A 20780-nucleotide genomic window follows, 5' to 3' on the forward strand; every position below is an offset into this window, starting at 1 on the left:
CACGCACTGCCACTGCATTCTGGTTGTTTTCCTCAGTGCAAAAGAGCATATTCTCCATGATATTTCAAAAGTCATGACAGTCAGGTGAAGTCTCTAGTGACTGAAAATGGGGAACATTGCACCCGTTTTTTAAAAGGGTAGAAAGAAGGACCCTGGGAACTACGTGTGCCCGTGAAGATCATGGAACAGATTCTCCTAGAAGCTATGCTAAGGCACATGGAGGACAGGGAGGGGATTCGAGACAGCCAGCATGGCTTCACCAAGGGCAAGTCCTGCTTGACCAAACTAGTGGCCTTCTGTTATGAAGTAACTACATGATCGGACATAGGAAGGGCTATGAATGTCATCTATCTGGACTTCTGTAAGGCCTTTGACACAGTCTCCCACAATATACTTCTCTCTAAATTAGAGAGATATGGATTTGATGGGTGGACTGTTCAGTAGATGAGAAACCGGCTGGGTGGTCACATCCAGAGAGTAGTGGTCAATGGCTCTGTGTCCGGATGGAGATCAGTGACAAGTGATGCTCCTCAAGGGTCCATATTGGCACCAGTACTGTTTATAATATCTTTATCAGTGATGTAAATAGTGGGATCAAGTGCACCTGCAGCAAGTTTGCAGATAATACCAAGCTGAGGGGTCCAGCTGACACCCCTGAGGGATGGGATGCCATCCAGAGGGACCTGGACAAGCTCAAGAAATGGACCCATGTGAACCTCGTGAGGTTTAACAAGGCCAAGGGCAAGGTCCTGCATCTGGATTGGAGCAACCAAGAACACGTCCTTTCTGCTGTGTTGCTGTACAGGATTTGCACTTTGCAGTGTCAATGCACCCATTTTTGTCCTCATGAGCCAGCTCCCTAGATGAACCATGTCTGCAGAAACGCTAGTGTGTTTTTTCACTCTGAGCATGCTGTGGATTTCTATAACCTCAAAGAGCACCACGATAAAACTTATTCTGAACATTATACCAGATATTCTATATGGGTTATTTCGCTGTAATTAGTGTCTTATTTTTTAGAACCAAACAAAAAGCTGCCTGCTGAAGTTGCAGTATTGAGATTTTGAATTCCTGCTGAGTTAGCTGGGTTTTTTCAGCTGTACATACAAACTGGAGAAAGTTATGAAAAACTGAAAGGCTTTTTCAATATTTCCTAAGTGTTTCATTTTTTCATTTTAAAACAACAATCTGAGAGTAAATTTAATCTAACTTTATTTTAACGGTTAATACCTCAGTTTGGGCTAGACCTGAATAATAACAGTTTGGTGGCTTTTTTTTTTCACTTTTTCACCTTGAGAACTGAAAACAGTGATTTATTGCATAAATCTAGCTCTGTTGTCACTGTGAAGAGCTCAGCAGCATTAAACAGATTTTAAGATATGGCCAGAACATTGCTAAGTGCAACTCAGCACATTTCTGCTGCCATAGCTGGATTTCCAGAATGCCTCATCAAACCTGATACCATTAAATGGGGTAGCTGGATAAGTCTTAGGTGAGGTGCCACTCTGGTTTCTTGTCCTGAGGTGTCCTCTGACGAGTTGCATTTCAGTCAACTAAGAAAATTGTTCATCTGACCACAGCTGCAGAGGCCGAGATGCAAGTGAGGGGAGGTTCTGGCACAGTTCTTGAACTGCCAGTAACCTGAGACAGCAGCAAGCAGCTTAAGCTGGGAGGATGGTAAGAAAACAGAGTGGCAAGTAGAAATTTCTCCAAAAGAAGGTATAAACCTGTGAAAACATAATTGAAAGTATTACTGTCCACTTAAAAATCATCATATCAAGATAATGCTCATATTTAGATACAAATGTATTTATTATTGTCCTAATGACCTCTAGGGTACTTGTAACATGAAAATGCTTAAAGATAAGGTGAGAAAGCAATTGATAAGCAGGTTGTTACCACCTTTTTTATTCCCATGAAACGTGCAGGTAGCAAACCAGAACATTAGATGTGCATCCTGATTACAGTATTAGAAAATATTACTGGAAATATTACTTAATTTAAAAATAAGAATTGTTTGTAGAAACAATTCTGAAAGCTAAGAAAATACTTCAAAACATGCACCCAGAAATGGGTTCCCATTTGTGTGGTGGCAAATAAGTCGTCGGGTTTTTTTTTTAAATAGGTCAGCTCGTGTGGTTCTGTGTCAGGCTAAACAGTGAGAAGTGACCAAACTGTTATTTCTTCAAATTAGAAGATCACCTTTGGTTACACCAATGATTTGGCACCATGTAGGATACAGAGATGCTACCTCTGCAGCATCAATTCTACTTGAGACACTTCTTGAGTCTGTCATTGTATTGACAGACTCTGGACATGCTGCTGAGATGAGAGACCAGACATACCCAGCAAGCAGGTACTTGTGGTAGGACTTCTTACTGCCAAGTAGCAGGACTCCTCCACTATTTGGCAGCTGTATTGCTGGCAAAGGTGAAGAGCTAGGATTAGTCTTTCCCAGGCCTGAAAGAATTCCAAGATTTTTGATTTGTCAACATTCCTTATGGTTTCCCTGTTTGACCAAAGGTTCTTCTCTATCATTCTAGAGATGGAGGCTATGAAACTTCTCCTCTTCTTGGAAAATACTGTGGCACAGATCTGCCTCCTGTTATAATCTCTCATGGTAATAAGCTGTGGATAAAGTTTATAAGTGACCAATATGGCACAAGCGAGGGATTTTCAGCAGAGTGGGATGGTACATCAGCAGGTAAAGTGACTGCATCAAGTATAAAACCATTTTACACCTCTCATATTTTAATCTTCATTTGTATTTAATGTGTCACCTTTCCCCCCACATCTTTTCTGCTTCCGATCTTCTACGATCTGTCTGCTAATTATATACCAGCATATAGTCATGGTATGAAGATTAAGGATACAACTTTCTTTATCCTTGGGCTTTCTTTTACTCCACAGGGAGTGATCACTATTCCCTTGATATAACGTAGCATCAGCTTTCTCATATGTTTAGGAAAGCAGTAACCAAGAATTTAATGGACAGTTTTCTATTTGAAGATCAACTCTCTATCAGGAGCACTCTTCAGGTTAGATAGTTAGCATTTTTAGGAGCTATGGGCTCTCTTCTGCTTACAACACTGTTGGCTAAATTCAGATTTTTGGGTCATCACTGAAGATGTTCAGGGCATGTGAAGGAGGTCAGTAGTGTGAATCTCACACATCATGTCTAATTCTCTACTCTTCTAGGAGGTAAATGTTGGTTTGGTTTCTTTGCCATTTTCAGGTTGCGGTGGGACTTTGACGGCAGCTTCTGGTATCTTCATGTCTCCCAACTACCCTATGCCATATTACCAAAATTCAGAGTGCTACTGGCTGCTCAGAGGAAACAGAGGAACCCCATTTGAAATCCAGTTTGAACAGTTCCATCTAGATTATCACCCAAAGTGCAATTTTGATTACCTTGCGGTATGTACCCTGTGACGCTTTGCTGCACAGGAGTCAGCTGAGTATGATGAGTACACAGGCAAGGAAAAACACATGGCCCTGGCCTTCAAATGTTTGTAAGTAAATAGATCCAGAATAGAAAAGCTCCATGCTGACACGCTACCTTCATATTACAGAGCTGTGAGAGGTAAGGCAGCAGTGTCTGTGCAGCTTCTGGTAAGAAAAGCATTTATGTCTAGATAGAAAGGCCACTGAAAGGAACGCCACTGTCTATATCTTTTAAATTTGTTGTGTTTTGGACCAAGGCCTTAATATGCTCTCTGAGTAAATTACAAGGAAAAAGGCACAACAGTATCAATAACACTATCGTTAATCCCAAATTTCATATTTGAATTGTTGCAGAAATTATTTGAATTTTTTTTAATAGAGTCAAAATGGAGTGCAGATTTCCTCTCTTGGTGAGTAAGCCCCTCAAAACCCATCAGTATTTGGTTACTGGCTTCCTGCTTTTCCACTGATTTGCTTGTTTCTGAAATGCCTGTCAGGCTTCCTCTCAGCAGGAACAGAATTTAACCTCTTATATACCCAGGAACAATTCCCTAAGCAGACATTTGTGAGGGGGAAATTGCTTCGATTTGTAATGTCATCAGATTTATTAAATTTTTTTTGTTGTTTGTTTGTTTGTTTGAAGGTATATGATGGCAACAGCAGTAATGCTAAACAGCTAGGTAAATTTTGTGGGGATCAGATACCACAAATCATCCATTCCAGTGGAGACACTGTGTATGTAAAACTAAGCACTGATAGCAGTCTGCAAGGTGGAGGCTTTTTAGCCAAATACAAACAGGGTAAGTAAGAAAAAGATGAGAAGAACATGTTTCTACAGTTCAGCTTGTTCCTGAAACTGCTTCTTGCAGTGCTTGATCTTACCTAATCAGGAGCAGAGGACAATGTATATTATTGACCCAGATTCTCTAGTCTGCTACAGTCACAGAACACAGCTAAAATTATCTGCCCATCTATGCATGGTAGAGATTATCTCCTTCCTAGAAGAAAGCTGGTGAGGTGGCTCTGCTTCTATCACTTGCACCAATGGCACTTGCCACTCCAGATTTACTCAGAATAACAAGAGCTGGAAGTTTATAACAGGGCAGATTGAAGTATTCTTGCTTTTTTACTCAGCTGACTTTTTAACAGAGAAGGGAGATGATAGAAAAAGCTTCTCTGCTCTTCTAGCAGCTTGCAAGGCAGAATCGCAAAGGATAAATGAGTTACACTCAGTCATCCTGGATCACTGTGGGTGCTTAGGATCATTTAGCCTTCCTGGAACACTCCAGAATGTTTCATTTCTTTATATCGTATAGTAAGGGTCACATCTTTCTTGCAAACATTTTTTTTTGTAAAATAGTTCTACCCCAGAAATATCAGAAGAATAACATTTGGAGAAAAATCCAAGAAGATACATGACAAATTAGAGTTCTTTTGTTCTCAGTCATAACCTTGAATATTGTCCAGTGTTTACTTTTCTTCTTATACACTCTAGCATGTATGGTTAAATGCATATTGGAAGATGTAGGATTTCACCACATACAAAATGATTTGCAAGCATTTTTGTGTACCCTAAATATGACCTGCCCAAGTGATAGAGATTGCTGTAAGTTTATGGACATTGAGCTGTCCAAGGTTTGGTAAATCGATTTTGAAAAAACCAAAGCTATTCACCCACATGTGGCACATGTAATAATAAGAAGAGTGAGGGAGCCTTGACCCCCTCATTCCTTAAAGACATCACAGATTCATCTACCATGCACTTTTCGGACTGCAAAGTCAAGACAACGTATTAGAAAAGGGTTCCCCCCCTTTCATTAATTAAACAGAAAGATCATTTTCAAAGCACTCAGATGTAGAACCTGAGCTATCAGATAATGTGATCTACACTTTACATTCATATTTAATTCCTGAAGATGCATCAGAGAAAGCTTTCAATGGCTTGCCCAAAAGCTAAAATTATGCAGGAAGTAGTGCTATAAAATAAGGATGCTTAGATGCCAGATGCATTTACATGAAAGCAATGTAATGATGAACTGGAAAACATTGCAAAGGAAAACATGGTATCGAGTTAACATTCAAAGGCACCTTTGTGTCTGATATGTTTCTAATAAAATCCTGATGGTAGGGGGTAGCAGCTTTTACCCATCTTGCATTCTTCAAAATCCATTTTGTGCTCTTCATCCTGCCCTTTCAAACAGTTTTATGCTTCGGTGTAGCTTTGCAGACAAGCTCCACTCCACCTGACTCTGACCTTCAGCTGTATTCTGAGCATTTTGAAGTCCTAAAACCACAGACCTTGCTGCTCTGCAAATCATTTTGAAAGAATAAAAAAATTTGCAGGAGGTAGGTGTATCATCCCTAGTGACAGACAACAGAACAGTTTTGCAAGTGAATCTCAGCTATTACTGCTGTTCCAACACTGCAGATTTGCTGTACAAAGCCAAGAGCCTGTCCAGCTCCCCACCTCCTGCCCACTTTGCTGTCCATTACCCTGGTCTGCTCCCGATACACATCGTCTGCTGTCTCCAGACAAGGGATTGCACACATTGATATTTTCTGTCTTTAGTGAAAAGTTCCATACAGGAAAATGAGACTCACTGACCTAATGCCATAATTGCTATTTCACTCTTTATCTAGTTTAGTTTCTTTTTCATTTTCTCTGCACTTCAAGGAAAATTTTCATTATTCCAAGTGAGCATCCAGTTCTTATGCTAGGATGTTATTGGATGACTCACAAGGAAAATCATGTCTTCTTTTTAAATAATTTAATGATCACTTCAAGTTCCTGGAGCTTAGAAAATCGAATACAAGTAGTGTACTTTTCATTGTTGTTTCAGTCAGAGATTATATTTTCTTTTTTCCAGTTTGCTGAAGTAAACCACTTCGATCCATTAGTCAGTCTTTGTTGAGCACCCTCTCTGATTTGTTTGAAATCACAGGGCAAATATCTATTAGTTAAAAAACAATAAACAGAAGAAAACATGTTTCAGGAATAACCATGTATTTAAAATTAAAGAAATCTGCCAAAAATTATGTATACTACATACACTGATGAGTGTGCAAGTGTCAGAAAAGAAGGACATAGTAGAGCTGAAGGATTCAAGTTTGGAAAGTCTGGATTTTGGTTGCAACATATGCAATATATTCTTCAATAGGTCACAGTCATCTTTCTGCATGATTTCTCTATTCTGTGAATGAAATATTTCTCACCTTGTAATGCTATCTGTAACTTCAATCAGCAATTTTTTGAGATACTGGGCTAATAAGCACTGCACAAGTGTAAGTTTTTTTAACTTTTTTTTTTTTTTTCAGTTTGTCATGATGTATTGACTGTTAACCGTAGCCACGGCATATTGGAAAGTTTAAATTATCCAAATAATTACCCATTACTTGAGCACTGCAACTGGACTATCCAAGCTACAAAGGGGAATACACTCAACTACAGCTTCACAGCCTTTGATTTAGAAGATGGATCTGACTGTGACCTTGACTTCTTAAAGGTATGTACCCAGATTCTAGAAACAAGAAAAATCAGGTCTTCTCCAACAAGGAAAAACAATAAGGATGCAGAAGACCAAGAGGAAATTTACCTTATCTAAGCTTAGCCATTAAAAGTCAAGGGTTAAGTCCAAACAATTTGTCTCTATTTTGTCCATGATCAGTAGGCAGGGAAGCGCTGCCAGAGGGCACTTCATCCAGTCTGAAGACCAGTGTCTGCAACAGGGAGGATGAATTACTTTGTGGGTGCCTAGATTTGCTACAAAGCCTCCAGCTACCACCTCAGATTAGATGCACTGGCTTTTGTGGGTGAAGTGAGATGTCATGATTCCAGGTTCATAGAAAGAAGAAATCCTGAGATTACTAAATTGATTACAAAAAGGCAATGAGTCCAATTATTTTCCCCTTGTCTTCATCTGAGAAGTGAGGAATGTTCAAAAACTTTAAAATGTGTTATTTCTACATATTTAAAGGGAGGGTTGCTCTGTCTCCTGTTTTATATCTTCCTTTTCATAATTAATCTGCTGCTTTAAAGGGACTGAAAGAAACTGAATTCACCTGCAAACAAAATGAGAAATTTTTAGCCAAATAAAACCATCGGTTTAGCTAAAGCGAAGTGCTCTTTATTTTCATTTCCTCAAAAATTTTATTTCTAGGACAAGCAAAATGATATTTTCTCTCAGTTTGGTACTTCATACAGTGGGAAATACTGTGTAGTGATGATTACTGCTATACTGAGGATAATAATCTCCTGTCTACAATTTTGCTGTTTTGCTGAACTAATCCATCCTTCAGATAATTACCTTTGTACAGGATGACAGCATGTAGTCCCTGTGCTCTATTTAGCTTTTGCACAAGAGGAACTGAAATTTAGAGAAGTGCTAGAGAAGGCTACTTACAGGCAAGGAGGGGCTAAGGAATAGTGCCCTCGCTTGTGGGGATACTTACTTACACTGGGGTCTTGCAGAAAGTCCAGCCACAGGCCTGATGATGAGCTAATCTGTTCCCTCTAGATGTTCTCCCTTGCTCCCTCTACCTCCTCGCTGTGCCAGCTTTCACAGCTCAAAATTGGTGATAGACTGGCAAAAGTAATGTTCTTCCAGCTTTCTTCTCTTGGTGGCCAGGAATGGAAAGAAAGAATAGACGTGAAAAAAACAAGGGAGCACTGTATTGAGAACTAACTATTAATCCCTGGTTCATTTTTTGTGAGGAGACTGAAAAAGAAACATCGAAGCCAAGCGGCGAGGCCAGTGCTGGTCTCAAGATGCTGAAGCCCTTGATCCATGAAAAGCAAGAGCCCTGCACAAAGTAGCCAGCCAGTGAGGCGCAAGAGACTTGCCAGAAGACACTATTATAGATGTAAGTCAAGGCTAGAGGAATAGTGCCAGAGGCAAGGACCTGATCCAAAGCAGTTAAAAGAACAGAAATAAAACATATCAGAAGGAGTGAGGAGACAGGGAATAGAAAAGTACTCGCGGTCTTTAACAATTTTTCAGTGCTTCCAATCAAAGAAAATACAGACTGAAAGATGTATAAAGAGGAAAATGCAAGGGAAAGAGTCATAGAAGTGTGTTAAGGAGGCTTTAATTTGTAATTCATGTGACAGTACTTACAAATCTTTCTCCAAATGCCATTAAGAAATACCACTTGGAAAACATGTTCTCACTTGGTTGTTGCATGCCGCACAAATATGTGCCATAGTGTAAAAAAAGAGAACGAGGTTGGACCAGCCAGGGAACTGAATAGTGTTTGCTCCCACCCTGCATCTTGCGAAAGGGGAGCATGTTGGCAAGGCCGTGAGTGCTCTGTGGTATAGGGGAAAGGGAGAATAATCTGGAAGAAGTGTGCAGTTCACTTTCTAAACTGATTTTTTGTCTGAAATCTATGTGGAGTCTGATGCCACTGCAAATTTGGTAAAAGGTTAATAAAAAAAATTAAAAGACTCATAGCTGTTCAGCTAAGATAAGTTCTTTTCTGCCACGTGCTAGTTTTGAGATTATTTCATTGCAAAGAGGCCTGAAAGGGGAAAGCTCTGATGCCCTGGCTGAGTATAACACTGGGAAAACAGAGCTATAATCCTGTTTGCTGTAGTCCAAGAGGGTGGTATGTGGACCATGTGCCAGAACCCTTCGCTGTTTTCTTGGAGGGAATGGGAAGCTGCTGCTCAGACAGTTTCCAGGTAGCTGCACGCACAAGCTGGAGTGGCCACTGGTGCTGACCAGGTGCTCTTTTTCCTCAGGAGCTGTTAGGCGCCCTTTTTCCCACCTTATTTTGGCTTTGGTGGCAGCAGGTCTCCCACCTCATCCCCTTGCAGCAGGCAGCAACACTCATCTTCTTAGCTCTGTGGCAGCCCAGACAGTAGCAGCCTGGTGCTCTGTGGCAGCAAGCAGGCGGCAGATTGGTGACAATATTTGCTGCTACTTGCTGGGAGGCTGGGGATGGGAAGGACAAGAGTTAGCTGTTAGGTGGGATTAGGTGACGATCACAGTTGTGGTGGTAAAGGGAGTAAGGGAAAGGGATATGTGATGGAGAAGGAGAAGATTAAACATCGCAGAGGTGTTATGGCAGAGAGCTGACCTGCCTGAGCAGAATTAAAAAAAAAAAAATAGCAGAGCAGCTTATAGAAGTCAGTGGGAGAAATAAATTTAATGCATCTGGACATGTCTTTATGACATTGCAAATGTCTCAAACTAGAGCTCTGATTTTTCTGAAACTATTCTGAAGGAGAAAATCAAGGTGCTTGGTGGGTGGGGACAACTAGAATGGGCAAATTGCATTCATGAGTACTGCTGGACCTGGCCCACTGGACGCTCGTTTTAGTCCCAGTCTCCATACTAGAAAAGGGCCTGTTCTTCAGCTTTTTCTTTAATTATGACTTACGCTTCTGACCCAAACCCACATGTAGTATAGAAGAAAAGCATTTTGCCTTGTGACTAGTTTAGTCTGGTATACGCAGAATATATTAATTTGCTATTTGCTCCCTTACTCCACATGTGAGTCAGAAATTAAATACGCAGAATAATGACAAAAGCAAAAGTTTCTACACACAGGTATTCCTAGTGGTTGTCAGTTACCAAAGATATTATCATCACTTAGAACAAATAACTGTTTCAAATACAGGACAAGGAAAAAGATAGTCAGATGTCCAAAGAGTACAAGTAAGTGCAAGTACAGTGCATGGTTGTCCCAGACTGAAATGCAGTCACAGCTGTACAATGAGAAGCCAGCCATGTATTGCATTACCTGTTTCCTCTTCTCCTTTGATGATGGGACACTTCTTGTGAGCCAGGCCGTTATTTGCAGCAGCTGGCCGGTGTTACTCATGGTGAGCAGCATTCCCTCTCTGCAGGGAGCCCGGAGCTGCTCTGACTCAGCCTGGCCTGGGCAGGGCCTGCATCTCTGCCATTTCAGCACATACAACTGTTTATACTTGTGTCAAGCAGGAAGGAAAAAGCCCTCTTCTTCTCACTATGTGGCAATTTTCTGCCCCTATGTGTAGGTGCCAGACATTGGGAAGGGGCAGTGTGGGAGGGAAGCAAAACTGCAGTTTTTTATAATGTCAAGTCTCTAGCATGGATCTCATATGAGCACTTTCTCAACAAACGAGCACTGTTCAGTATTTCATGGCCTGTCAGAAGATGTTGGCTCATTACTAGTAATGTTCACAGGGTGTGTGACATTTTGGAAGGAGTTTTACAGCAGTTTCAAGAATATGAGATGAATTGCTTGTGATAAAGACATGTACAGAAGTGGCAATGGTATGATACAAGGCACACCTTGTATGCTATTGTAGGCTGTTACTCAGTGATGCTGCACTAACTGTAATTAGATTGGATGATCTTTAAATTATATTGTGTGCTGTGGCTTGGCTTAATAACCTAACATTAGTGTTTCTAGAGGAGTCACCAGGCTGTAGCTAGTGAGATATTGCAGACAATGACACAGAAATGTCATTTCTTCATCTACATTCACCAGGTTATTAGCTGAACAAGCATATATTTAAATTCCCATCTTTAATGATGAATTACCTTCTTATTTAGTATGACAGAACAAAATCTCCACAGAGGTAAAGCTATTTTATAAGTAAAGAGAATGTCATGTTATTGCCCTGAAAATCAGTGTCTTGCAGTAGGACTGAAATATACTCCCTTCTTATCCAAGAAAAATATCATTTGAAAACCGTTAATCTTTCTGTCCTTCAGTGACAATCTCCCTCCATGTTCTCTTCAGAAAATACAACCTTCCCTTGAAGCCCAGTCTGTTTAGCAGCTGCTTTTAATAAGTATAAGGAAGACTTTGCCCAGCCTTTTGCAAGATACCACCAGCCTGATAAGCAGACAGCAAAACTGTGTCATGCAGCAAGACAAGTTTCAGAGCTTTCTGTTTGAGTCTCACCCCTTTGGTCTGTGCAGCACCTTAGTCTGGTGGCAAGGATGGAATTAGCATCGAATTACTGTGAAAGACTGTCTTATGAGGGCAAACAACTGCCTGATAACAACAGTAGCCTTCCTTCCGCTGCAGGGCAGGACAGAATTCCTCTCTTGAACAAAGCTCTTCCCTTCTTGCTTCCTGGCAGTGTACCTAAGCAGTCCAGACTCTTCCAGCAGTTAGGCTCAGAGTGGTTAAAGTACCAAAATACCATTGCACCTTTATTTGTGGAATATTATCAAATGAGTACTGAGTATGGTAATTAATATGGCATCTGCTCCTGAGAACTCTTTTGTTTCCTTCTGGTGGTAACAGGATATGTCCTTATTTTATTATTATATTTTAAACCACAGTAGCATTCCAGGGATGTGCCACAATATCCTTTCTCTCCATTTGGGAATACTGCATTAGATAATTGTTGCTTATACTCAGCTCGTCATCCTCTTTTTTTATTAGCTTGTCATAGAAAAAAGGAAAGCTTAACCCTGTTTCTAGTTTTACTCTGTTTTGTACTTGTAATTAGTAAATAAGCTTAAACCATATTAGAAGATTAACATTATTATATTTTATTTATGAGTGTGTCTTTTTTAAGTGCTGCAGGAATTCTGCAAGCACAGAGAATGGCTTTGCTTATGGCCATGCATTGATTTACTAAATGTCACCGGTAGTACATCACCCTGGGGAAGCAGATGATATATTAAATATACCATCCAGGTTCTGCACAGAGACATCAAATTACAGCCTGCTGGCCAGACTGCTGTGGTATCCATTAACGTATTACCATGCAAGCTGGCAGCACACCAGCCCATCCCTGAATTCCTTCAGGGGTTTATGGGCCTCCACAAGAAATCCTTCAGTGTAAGACTGTGAGGATGAGTGACAATTCTCCTTGGGTTTCTGTGGCAGTCCTGGCCATTGGTACAGAAGGAATCTTAGCCCTTGCACCGAATTTCAGAGATATGGATACTCTGAAGGAGAGTGTCAGGTCAAAAACTACCCACCCTAGACAAAACTGTCCCAGGGCTCAGATTTTTGTTTTCCCAATTGCTTGCATTGCCAGAATTGAAGTGCACTTTGGCTTTGCTGTTTGAAAGGTTACTTAGAAACAGAATTACAAATGCACACAAAATCCCCCGCCCCTAAAGACAGCTAAATTTGCCAGTGATTAGAGGGTTTCACTGTGCCTACCAAAACCTCAGATGACAAGAAGCACGAGTGAAGCCAGCACAGACTCTGCTCTTGGACTCACAAAATGAGTCAGACGTTCATAGACTCAGCATTTTCCACACCCTGCCAGCTCAGAGCAATGTGACTTTGCCTGTACCTTCAGGACAAAGTTCTGTACAATGAAGTGACTGTGAAATACCACCATATGATGTTAGTGTGCATGCCCCTTGTTGGGAAAAGGGCATTTGGACTCTTCTAGTTGCAGCTGGATTCTTCTGTCCTGTGTTCTTCTTCTGTATTCCAAATTTTGCTGGAAAGCCTGGCCAGCATCTGTGCACGGTGTCTGTGCAATGAAGTGGTTTATCTCACTCAGCACAGGTATGATGAGGCATGATCATAAGAGATGATATGGTGCTGGAGAAACCCCATCTGAATTGGTGAAATCTTCCCTTCATCAAAGAGAAGCCTCCAGATGACTCAGAGAAAGTCACATCAGACTTTGAGGAAGATCTTGTCCTTCCCTTCCCCATTGTTCCAATGAGCAGGCAGTTTTGCTTTCCTGAAGACCTAATGGGCAGGAATATTTCCCTTTTTTCCCCATCTTCATTTGCCAGGACCAAGCTACAGATTGCCTCAGTTGCCATAGTTATGCATGATGCAAATTTTCTTGAATGAGGTGATTCCCAGAGAGGATCCTGCCCTCCCTGGCCTCTGACCGTGTCAGTGCGATGTTGCTTGCACTGGCAGTTCAGTTCACCTGGGCTGGCAAAGTACACGAGGAGCAGCACTGAATCCGGCATACCAGTCACCGGTGCTGCAAACTGCTCAGACGCGCCTGGGCTTTTCAGTGCAGATGCACCTTCGCTATCCCCCTGAATGCCGTGTCCCCAGGCACAGCCCCATCTCTTTGTCAGGAGCTTTTCCCACAGTAGCAGCTTTCTGCTGAAGAATAACTTTGAAATATTATTGTCCCAAGCTCAGAAGCAGTCCTTCTCCCTCCACCATGGATGGCTACTTGCTGCAGAGGAACCTCCTTGATTTCCGAGGCATTGAGGAAAGGAGGCACTCCACCAAAATAACCGCAACCTTGTGACCGGGCATGTGCGATCCCGCTGACACAAAGGCGTGGGTCCCCCAGCAGCCCCTCGGTTGGCAAAGGCAGGAGAGACACTTCAGCGACCTGTTTGGGTCCTGGCCATGACAGTAAACCTCTGCCTGTACCTTGGGGGAGACACGGGGTCAGGACCAGGATTCCCAGGCAGCCTGCATGCACCCCAGGCAATGGAGCAGTGATTTGAGGTCAGAGCAGCCCCGGTGGTCAGCAGAATCGCAGGGTGCAGGGTTTTCGGAGTCAGCCCTGCACCGGGCTGCTGTGCTTTCAGCTCAGCCTGCTGCAGTCAGTGTGAGTCCTGGGTGAGAGTCCAGGACTGCCCTGGTGCAGGTGGCTGGAGCCTTCTCCACCCAGACAGCACAGGGATTGGGTGGAGGTGCTCTCCTAATAGAGGCTTAGGGATTTAAAACATTGTGCTGAACAAATACAGTTTTGAGTGCAGGTCTTGGGGCTGACCGACTAGGTGGATGTCTCCTAGGCATTCCTTTCTTAAACAGCAGTTGTTTCCTACTCCTGTATCTAAAACAATTTTAAAATTTCATCCAAAGATTGAGCCTGTATTTCTTATGTTCTTATAAAAAATGCAGAGTCTTGCTACATCAAATGATTGTTTTTATACCATTTGCAGAAAGAAACCTTTCCTAGAAAGACAGATCAGATTTGCCTATAGTTAGAACTTCTTGTTTTCTTTGAGAAGGTATTAAGTGGTAACGTAGTAGATGAAAAATTCTTTTTTAAAAAGACCACTGATGTCCAATGTGGAATTTAACTTTGCTTGAAAATTTCAAAGGGCTTTGAGTATTTCTGCCTCAGATTATGTGATACAACTCTTACTATTAAAAAGCTAGTCATTTATACATTTCCATATGTTAGATAAATCCCAGCAAGATAAACTAGCGTGCCTATATGTCTAGAGATGCACAATGTCAAACTCCATTGTCCTATGAAATAAAATGATTAATTAATGAAAATGTGTAATTGCGTAGAGATGAGAAAGTTGCCTACGGTGATGAGAGTAAGGAGTTTTATCAAAGGTCACCTAGGGCATAAACTTATTTAAATAATCATATTAAAACATTATTTAGAATTTTTTTTAAGGTGAACCTTTTTGTAGTAATAATTGCAAACACTTCTCATCATGCAAGTACAAACATAACCTTATTTTGTTCTCCTATTTGTGCAGAAATAGCAAAGCTCCACACAGTAGATCACTCGAAGTCTTAAGCTGCCTTCGTTTCTCTGAAAACTATGTCGCTGTTGTGCTGAGCTAGTGCAATGTGCTACATCCTGGAGCTGGAGTTTATCTCTTTTTTTTTCTCTGGCTGACAGATCTGCAGGTTCTCAAGCTTGCGCTCTAGCTCTTCTAGAAGGAAATGTGTTGCTTGGAAATGGATGGTTTTTATTTGTGTTAATTCTTGCTTTAACAATTAACGGTGATCTCACTTTGGAATGCAGTCTGTTACTTAGATTATGATTATATTGTCTGTTTATTACTTCATTTTGTTTTCTGGTAACATATTTGTTGCAATGCCATCAGAATTTCCTTTTCAAAAAACAACTATTTCAGGAAGAGCTGCTCAGATACCTGTAATCACTGCCTGTAGTGTTTAGATCAGTCAAAACAATTCCAGATCAGGTTTCCCACTTCTGAGGGGAAAGGGATACTTGTGTGTGTCAGAAAAGCTCTTTCAGGATGTCCTGGAGGCTCTGGCAATGGGTGGGACACTTGCAGCTATGCTGGTCTGATCCAAGGCATAACCTCCTTTCCTGAGTTCTGCAAATACAGCCCAGGGCTGATGCTGCTGGTCCCTGTAAAAGGGCATTTGGACGGCAAACAATTTGTTTAAAGACTCAAATTGAGACAATTATTGATAGAACTACTCATAATTATATAATGAATTAATGACACATGACAATAGAATTATTTACAGTACCATAAAAATCAGAACTGCGGTATTCGTAGGACGGATTTTCCTCTCAATGAAACTGAAAGTTTGTCTTTGAAGCCTCCATCATCTCTGGATCAAGACTATGTGTTGTGCTTAAATAACATATGTAAGCAGTTTTTTTCCAGAGCAATTTAGGCTGAGGGCTTTCCTTTATAATGATCTTCCTGATGAAAAAAAAAAAAAAAAGTGCCTTTTCGCAGAAATAAAGTTCTCCAAGAGAAAACTGAAATTTTGCCCTATAAAAAAAAAAAAATCAGTTTTCTGCCAGGAAAACTGAACAGATGGAATCCCGCTACCTGTCTGGAAGGCTCTTGCCAGTCTCACTTTGCAAGAAGGATTAAGCTTGACAAGGTGCTCAGCTAGGAAAATGTCCCTGTTTCAAGTATACCCAAAAAGAACATATTCAAAGTTTGCTTCCTCCCATTTGTTTGAGATCTTTATTTCTTTCCATGCAGCGGAAACTCCATTTTCCAGTCAGCTCCATCCTTGAGCCCTTGCTCTAGTTGTGGCAATGAGCTTCTCTGTGACACAGGTCATGCTGCTTTGCTTCGCTCCTCCAAAGACAGGAGAACAGCTGTGGCCTCCAGAGCATCATTCATGGTGTCAGCAACATATTTCCAGGCTGAAGAGTCAGAAAAGCCAAAATTTAATACCGGTGGCCATGATGTCTCCTCTGAGAGAGCTACCCAAGCCAAACCTTTCCGGCAGCCTAGGCTGGTCGTGCTGTCCCACTCCACTCCGATGTACAGCAGATGGTTTTCAGCTGCCACTTTGCTGCAGGGCAGTCCCACAGTCTTATTCATCCCTTAGAGAGCTAGTACCTCCCCTTTTTACTCTTGTGTCAGCCTATACGCTTGCTCCTTGGCAGCCTGATAAGGAGTTTCTAGTAATGGTTATTGAACCCATGCCTAATAATTTGTCTGAAGGTACCGTATCCCCGCCTGGGCCTGGTGCCGGGGTGCAGGCTGATGAAATAGCACTCCGGGTGCTGCTAGGCAATTGCCTCGATTAAAGAGGTGGGGCTAAGAATATGAACGTGTTGAAACTATTTGTACGTTTTGGGTGTTGGTTTGTCTGCCAAAATTAGTACAAAGCCCTTGGATTTTCTGACGGAGGCTAAAAGGTCTGAAGAAATAAATAAATTATGAAACCCATATCTACACAGAAAGGGAGCAACCACTTTCTTCCCAAGGAGTAGCTGGGAGGAAGCCCATCCCCATTTCCTAGAGTAAGTACGCTACTGGAGTGGTTAGTAAACGGCCCCAAGATTCAATTGTCTTGCACAGACCAAGGGAGTACCTTGCCTCATATAGCCTGGGGAAGAGCCTTGCCTCGATTTGCAGCAGTTTAGGATAGCACAGCTGACAAAGCAGGCCCTCAAGCGAGAAACACTATCTAAGAGATCAGAAGAGAAATTGTGGCTCATGAGATTTGCGTTCAGCTTCGGTTTCACTTGCCCATATTCATTTGAGAGCAAAAAGTGGTTTGAGAAGTTCAAAATGCCCTGTGAAAACACACAGCTGTTCCCTTCATTTAGAAATGAAAGACAGCTCAAAAAGCCCCGCTGTAATTCTAGCAGCCGCGGTTCTGCCTCTCTCAATGAGTTACAGCTGGCCAGGCACTCGAATTTCCTGCGAAGCTGAAGCTCCGCTCTGAACCCGGACCCACGGGGCAGCGCGGCACGAAGGGATTGCCATAGTAACCATTCTTTGTGTCTCGAAAAACTGACGGACTGTTTTCAGGGGAAATTACACAGTAATGTGACATTTGCTGTCTTAGATAAAAATAACACTCCCTTGATGAATCAAAGTTGCAGGAAACTCATGAAGGCTGGTTTTTTTTTGGTTTGGATTTGAAAGTTTCTGGGTATGATTTAGTCCATAGATTTTTAGAATGTTTTTTTCATTTGTAATCACTAAAGCTAACAGCTGATCTTTGAATATGTATCTTTATGCAGTTTTTGCTCCTGTTCAGAGCACAAATTAACGATCTCCATGTTGATTTATTCTTTACCATTCATATTTTTCTGGTGTGAGATTTCCGTGGCTTGAAGCCACAGAAATATGAGAAGTATACGCCACAGAAATATGAGAAGTATACACCACAAAGCTGCTGAAGGAAGTAGTGCTATTAAAAATCTCATTGGATCTGACTTCATTTCATTTTGCTGAATTTAAGCCGTAAAAGAATGTGTAAAGCTCTCAGCCTGGCCTGGAGGAAGGTCATCCCTGTGATGCTGGGCATGGGACAGCTCATCCATCTGTCAGGCAGTCCTTCCAGCTTTACATTTGGAAAGAATACAGATGGATGTTCAACTTCTTAACATCTGATCTGTATGACAATTTCATATCTATTATCAAACACATCTGATCAAGGCTTTGCAGGAACTACCAGCAATGGGTCTCTAATTAGAAACATTCAGACTTTTCTGGTTTCACCTAGAGAAGTCATACCAAATGGACTGAGAGTTCTCAAATTCCAATAACTTCTAATGCTTTGAGCCTTTCATTCTATTAGAGGATTGAAACCCAAAAGGATTCATGGTCACAATTCATAAAATAGGCCATGGAATATTACCATAGAATTATTCCTGCAATTTGTGCCTAACTTGTGGCTGAACTACATTAAAAAAAACCATTAAAACTAGACTGTCTGCTTGAGGATTTGAAACCATTTGAGTAGATTTCTTGGGCGGGACTATGTATTAAATCAACAAGAAGGTTTCTGAAGGTTCTGCAAGATGAACATCTTGAACAGAAAACCTGAGGGTTTAATTACTCATTTGCCTGTGTGAGTCTGCTAGAAAACGTGTGCAAAAATTAGTAGCTAGCATGGTTAATCAATATTTGCTGTAATATCATATTTCCCTTCTATGGGCATTGAGTGCAGGAGAATTCTTAGTGAAATCGGAGATATTTGGAAAAGATGTTTGAATGGTGAGAAAATATAAATAATTTTGGCTGCTTTTCTAGAGATCATGGATTTGATTCTTTGTATAGGGATAACTTCACGGTGATGGCTTCAGAACAGAGAAAAGTTTTTGTTGAGATTCTGAAAGGAAACATGCCAAAAATCCACAATGAGAATTTTCAGACATGGTTTGTGTGCCAGTAATTTGCTGGGTTGTGTTAGGAAGATGTGCTCTGTGAGACAGAAGATCAGAGAAGATGGACTGTGGCAAAGCAATATAAAGCACAAGGGTTGCTGTTTTTCTAAACTTTAAGAATCATAGTAACAAAAGTAGAAATAATAGGACAATTTCTGACTTGACAACAACTGGCAATCTGATATCATAAGTCAAAGGCAATTTAGCTAAAATGTCTCATTTTTACCAACTTTGCAAAAATTATACTCCTCACCCCTGAAAGATTACACTGAGCATTGGGATATTTGGTGAGGAACATAGATGCATATTGTGTGATTTACTGGATTTGAAAAGAAGTCACAAAATTAGAATTTTAAATACCCTTTAAACCTATTTGGAGACAACTAATGTAAAGCATGTAAGCATCTACTGTCACCCCATCAAAACATGTATTAAGTGTTTTTATTTAAATGTGAGTATATGAGTTACATAGAGATTTACATACAGGAATTTTTTTTTTTTTTTTTTTTTTTTTTGAGTGTTGCTGTTTTAAGAGTAGGATGGAGGATTTCTCACCTGTGTTTGGGGAAGAGAAAGATTTTCAGGCTGGCTACATCTGCCAACACACTGACTGTCAAAATATCATCACATAGAATGTGACTCAGAGATCAAACATCAAGTGTTTCTAAGTACAAAAGTTCAGAAAGTGTCGCTCAGTCCACTATTCCTTCAAAGTAGGACACTGGTATAAGACCATGAAACAATAAATAAAGATGTGAAGTTTGACTTTTGTTTTTTGAGGATTTACTTTGCTTTTGGTTTCCAGCTTGTCCTCACTGCTCTGGGAGGTCCTGGTGATGCTGACTGTTTGGTTTTCTGCATCACAAGTTCAGTCAGTCCTGAAATCACCTGAGTGCAGTCTTAAAGAAATGACGATGTAAACAGAGTTGTCATCGAGTGGGTTGGAAGCGCTGAGCGTGTTAGACGCACTCAGATCAGACCTGTGACATCCCCTTTTTCTTTCTATTTCAGTTCATTGCCATTTGCCCTTTATCTTCTTCCTCAGCAACCCGCAATACACACCAAAACAGAAACAGCAAAACCTTCCCACTGTACACAGTGTGCAGCCAGGTTTAAAGACATTGCAGTTATATTTGCTCATAATTTCATCCAAATCTTTCCACACTCTCCAGAGCTCACATTGCTGCGCAGAGGTGGCCAGTGCAAGAAGTCTCACTGGTTTTCCTTTGACATCCTGTACAAAACATTAAGAACTGGGGAGCTGCTTTTTACTCACTGGGGTATTCTGTGTTTCATTTCAGCTTTACGATGGGCCTGATGTACAATCCAACCTGATAGGCACTTTCTGTGGACAGTCTGTTCCACCAGCAGGGTCCACTACAGGGACCAGCCTTCATGTGGAGTTTTATTCTGACGGACTGTATGCTAGAAGTGGGTTCCAAATGCTGTGGCATGTTAATGGTAAGTTAATGGGGTTTCCTCTGGGCAGGTGTGTTTTCTTTCCTGTATGTGTAATGGAGTCCCAGCTTATGCCACCCTTCATCAGATAAGTAGAAATAACCCATTACAGATCTAAAAACATTGCATTTCCTCATAATTCCTCAAATACTTTCCCAGTGGATGTTTCTGCACATACACATCTTCAAAGAGCATCTGATCAGAGACTGAGAGCTGTTAGTGAAATGTGCTTTCATATCTGCAGGTGTAGGCACAGGGATGAGGGGCATCTGCAGGATTTCTGTACTGAACAGGAGAGATGTGCTATTACAGCAGAACTGTGGGTGACTTGGGCTTTCTAATGGGAAGCGCTCAGCCCTCACTTTGCCCCACTCCTATAGACTTGTGTTTTCTGTGCAGGCTTCTCTCTAGTTTTCTTTAGTGGTGTTGGTTTTCTAGGTTAGCAGATTCACTTCCACCTACCCCCCTCTCTCCTCTGCATGAAATCACATTGGTCAGGATGTGCTTTGGGTGTTTTTCTCTTGTTCTTGCATGTCACAAAGACTGTCACAGGCCTCATTAAATAGGCAGGCATGCGTGCCAATTATAAACAAATCTGTTAATGACTGAACAACTG

The 20780-nt window shown here is 41.2% G+C and overlaps 1 protein-coding gene across 1 annotated transcript in view; it reads left to right on the top strand.

The window, feature by feature from the left end:
* CUBN (cubilin) overlaps positions 1-20780 on the top strand; it is a 143336-nt gene that overhangs the window by 32859 nt on the left and 89697 nt on the right. The window contains 5 exon segments of the mRNA XM_065628711.1: positions 2544-2704; positions 3236-3417; positions 4088-4244; positions 6760-6947; positions 20008-20167. Coding sequence (XP_065484783.1) covers positions 2544-2704; positions 3236-3417; positions 4088-4244; positions 6760-6947; positions 20008-20167 — 848 coding nt within the window.

Source organism: Caloenas nicobarica, chromosome 2 (assembly GCF_036013445.1).
Source record: "Caloenas nicobarica isolate bCalNic1 chromosome 2, bCalNic1.hap1, whole genome shotgun sequence".
In the NCBI taxonomy this organism is placed as follows: domain Eukaryota; kingdom Metazoa; phylum Chordata; class Aves; order Columbiformes; family Columbidae; genus Caloenas; species Caloenas nicobarica.